The 4733-nt window shown below is 38.8% G+C and overlaps 1 protein-coding gene across 1 annotated transcript in view; it reads right to left on the bottom strand.

Moving 5' to 3' along the window:
* Positions 1-1790: 1790 nt before the first annotated feature.
* LOC108675474 (integrin alpha-PS5-like) overlaps positions 1791-4733 on the bottom strand; it is a 5429-nt gene continuing 2486 nt past the window's right edge. The window contains exon 4 of the mRNA XM_018163498.2: positions 1791-1898. Within this exon, the coding sequence (XP_018018987.1) occupies positions 1791-1898 (108 nt within the window). The remainder of the gene's footprint in view (positions 1899-4733) is intronic.

Here is a 4733-nt window from a genome sequence, read left to right as displayed (position 1 = left end):
TGAATGAAGCCATTAAGACATATAGTAATGATAGTTTCCAGGTAAATAAACTTTTACTTATTTAATTTTAACAAAGCTTAACAATAATCAAAAAGATTAGGAGGACAAGACTATTGAGCTCTTAGTGGTTCATGAAACTTTAATCAAGCAAAAAATTCCCCGCCTAGCAGCGAAAAAGTATTGATGAAAACTTTTATGATTTATTCTTTGGTTTCAGCTGCAATTATAGAAAAACTGACCTGGGACCCCGTATGTCAAGCGTGGCTTTGGTGAAGCAAGTGCTGCCGTCGCACTTCAGGTCGTGGACCAGAGTCGCCGTGGACCTCAACTCCTGACGGTAGTCGGGCACGACAGGGGCCTGGGCATATCATCCTATATTCATCACGACCGGGACCTAGGCATATCATCCTATATTCATCACGACCGGGACGTGGGCATATCATCCTATATTCATCACGACCGGGACCTGGGCATATCATCCTATATATTCATCACGATCGGGACCTGGGCATGTCATCCTATATTCATCACAACCGGGACCTGGGCATATCATCCTATATTCATCACGACCGGGACCTGGGCATATCATCCTATATACATCACAACCTTGCTCTCGGCACTCCCAAATACATATAAATAGATCATTATCCCTGGTTCTGTCTCTTATACACATCTAGATGTGTATAAGAGACAGGAAATCGACACGGTCACATACCAAGATTTCGAGATCACTTTCCCAGACGGCATGATTTCCTTGGCCCCAGCAAGGAATCTATGCCAGTCTGACATCGAATTCCAAATTTCAGATTTTCGAATCAAAGACTATCAGGGCATGATTTTGCTTGCTGCCAGCAAGCATTTCATGCCCTGCAAGATTCCCAGACTCTCAGGTCATTTCTCANAATGATATCGCAGGTAGACAAAAAGAAAAATAATATCGCAGGTAAACAATAAGGAAAATGATATCGCAGGTAAACAATAAGGAAAATAATATCGCAGGTAAACAATAAGGAAAATGATATCGCAGGTAGACAAAAAGGAAAATAATATCGCAGGTAAACAATAAGGAAAATGATTTCGCAGGTAAACCTTAAGGAAAAAGAGGATATTTTGTGCAAATATCATCCTTGTGTGGGGGCACAGTTTAGCCAGGTAAAAGGGGCGTTGTAATGCTATACGCACAGAGTGCGTCACCATTTGGGCAATATAACCCAAGCATTTCTTTGAGTGCCGGTTATTTGAATCAGTAATTAATTGAGTGATTCTTTTAAGAATTAAAATTAATATCACTACTTCGTTTCAAATTACTTCTAATATTTGACTACTTCGTAAAAACTACCTCGTCGTTTTTACCCATGTGAAAGCGCCGGGCATTTGTATAGCATCATATAATATATTAAATCATTAATATCATATTACTGCAGGCAATCGAATTTAATCAGGACTAAAAATTTCAAAAAATTAATGCTGATAAGAAACATGATAAATAATTTATTACCAATCAGAAAAAATGTCTTTGAAAGCCCAGTACACGCGACACGAATCTATTTTTGCTTCTCGTTCCGTTTGTCTCACCTTCGATTTCGTCTCCTCTCAAATGTTAAGAAACTTCTTAGAGAAAATACGAGTATTCAAATGCAAGATCCTTCTGTCTCTGAAAGTATGGTTAATCAATATTTTCTAATTAATAAAATAATTACTTATTAAGTAATGTGAAAATATTTTTTTTATAACATTTAAAATAATTTATATGTAACATAATTAGACATAATAATAAATTTTAATTGCACTCACTTGAAAACGGCCACGCTCTGCCCATATGCGGACACTGCCAAATTGCCGGACCCGGAGGCTATGGCCCAGCCGAAGTTCGTCATGCCTTTCTCAGCGCGTAAAATCTGGGTAAAAATACAATTGATACAACTGCGCAATAATACAGTTGATACAACTACGCAATAATGCAAATAAAGCTGCACAATAATACAAATATAACTGTACAATAATACAAAAAACAAGTGCACGATAATAAAAATATAACTGCACAATAATACAAATACAACTGTACAGTAATACAAAAACAACAAAAACAAAAATACATGTACTACGACACAATAATACGAATACTACGACACAATAGCACAAATACATGTGCACAATAATACTAATACAACTCTTCGTGAGGGATCACTGTCCTTTCTAGGACCGAGGTTCTGTAATGCCCTGCCAAAAGCGCTGAGAGGAGGGGAGTTCACCCTTGCAACATTCAAGAGACGACTGGACAAGTGGTTGAGAAAGATCCCGGATTGTCCAGTAATGGGAAACTACCCTTAGCAAGTGACAAGCAACAGCATCTTGCATCAGGTGGCCCAAAGGAGGGCAAATAGATGGAACACGTCCAACGTTACATCCGACGACGACTCGGAGACGGAGGACGACGAAGGCGGCGCATTAGCATGACCATGGACTAAGAAGTCCTAAACTCATCATAAGGTCATAAGTGACACACGCACATATGACATGTGCGTGTGTCACACACATAACATGACACACAGGCTACAGGGGTTACACAAAATAAGGGAAACTCCTTAGAAATTCACAAAATATATTTTAGTGTGGAGTAGGTCCATCTTGTGTGGCAATGCCAACCTCAATTAACCAAGGTATTGTATTCATACAAACTGTTTGAATTGTTTCCAAAGAAATTTTAACCCATTCTTCAGTTAAAACTCCATCCAGCTCTTTTAAAGACGATTGCGGCGGGAATCGACTTTTGACTTGCATCTGTAAAATCGACCATAAATGCTCGATAATATTTAGGTTTGGTGATTGTGGTGGTCAAATAACCGTGTCATTTTTTAACAATTCAACTGTATGGATCCAGGGCATTATCATCTTGAAAAAAGGCGTTTCCCACCGGAAACAGTGATTGAACCATTGGATCAATTTGGTCCTACGAAATTCTCAAATAATCACAGCTGTAGATTCTTCCATGAGCAGAAATCAGTGGTCCGCCAGATTTCCAAAAAATAACACCCCAGATCATCACAGATCCGCCGCCATGTTTTACGGTTGAGAGGAAGCAGGCGGGATTAAATGACTCATTTGTCTGTCTCCAAACGTAAACTCGGCCAGAGTTTGGAAATAAGAGAAACGAATATTCGTCAGAGAAAATCACCTGAAACATTTGTATTTGAAACCGGAGGTTTTCTGATTGCAGCTCTTCCATAGTATCCTGATCTATGCAGTTCTCGGCCGATAGTGTTTATGGAAACTGGGTTCTGTATGTGTCCATTTAGGTTTGCAGTAATTTTAACAGCCCTGGTCTTTCGATATATAGTCCCTCACAAGTTCATTTAGGTACCGACGGCCTCTCTCAGACAACTTCGACTTTCAGCCAGACCTGTGCTTTGCTGAGGACTTTTTACATTCCTTTTCAAAAAAAGACATTTTTAGGACAGTACTACCTCTAGAAACGGCAATAATTCGGGAATATTTGGCCACACTAGCACCTACAGATATCATCCGGGCACTAACAATTTGGCCTCTTTGAAAGTCTGAGAGGTTTGTCATTTATAGGTTATAAGTTAAATTAAAAAAATGCTAAGTTATTAAAAATATCTATGCAATGATAAAATATAAATTAACAGCCATAATAAACAATAAATCATAAAATATATGTCACGTTTCCATTGTCTGTAATAAGTTCAAAAATAACGATATCAAAATGTTAGGTGTTTCCTTTATTTTGTCCACCCCATTATATGATGTCCTAATCAATCGTATATAACGTTTATCCCATAGTTAACTTCGTACAATTTTCGATGAAATTTATCGCATTTTCGATACAAAAGTAAAATGAGAACTTTTTTGCAAACCTCCGACATTAAATATTATTTTCCATAACAGTAGTTTTATCCTTAACAAAACTTCATTCGGTTATCGCCATATTCTTCCATCTCTAAAATTGTTCTCTTTAACTGTAGCATTTCTCCCCTGTTACTATAACTGTAACTCTTCCCCCTGTTATTATAACTGTAACTCTTCCCCCTGTTACTGTAACTGTAAGTCTTCCCCTGTTACTGTAACTGTAACTCTTCCCCCTGTTACTGTAACTGTAACTCTTCCCCCTGTTACTGTAACTGTAACTCTTCCCCCCTGTTACTGTAACTGCAACTCTTCCCACCCTGTTACTGTAACTGTAACTCTTCTCCCCTGTTACTGTAACTGTAACTCTTCTGTTACTGTAACTGTAACACTTCTCCCCTGTTACTGTAACTGTAACTCTTCCATTTGTTACTGTAACTGTAACATTTCCTCTCTGTTACTGTAACTGTAACACTTCTCCCCTGTTACTGTAACTGTAACTCTTCCATCTGTTACTGTAACTGTAATACTTCTCCCCTGTTACTGTAACTCTTCCCCCTGTTACTGTAACTTTCCCCCTGTTACTGTAACTCTTCCCCTTGTAACTGTAACTCTTCCCCTGTTACTGTAACTCTTCCCCCTGTTACTGTAACTCTTCCCCTGTTACTGTAACTCTTCTCCTGTTACTGTAACTCTTTCCCCTGTTAGTTTAACTTTCCCCCTGTTACTGTAACTCTTCCCCCTGTAACTGTAACTCTTCCCCTGTTACTGTAACTCTTCCCCCCGTTACTGTAACTCCTCCCCTTATTACTGTAACTCTTCCCCCTGTTACTGTAACTCTTCCCCCTGTTACTGTAACTCTTCCCCCT

Source organism: Hyalella azteca, unplaced genomic scaffold (genome assembly GCF_000764305.2).
Source record: "Hyalella azteca isolate HAZT.00-mixed unplaced genomic scaffold, Hazt_2.0.2 contig5114, whole genome shotgun sequence".
Lineage (NCBI taxonomy): Eukaryota > Metazoa > Arthropoda > Malacostraca > Amphipoda > Hyalellidae > Hyalella > Hyalella azteca.
The sequence above is the reverse complement of the archived record's forward strand: the minus strand, read 5'-3'. Positions and strand labels throughout refer to the sequence as shown.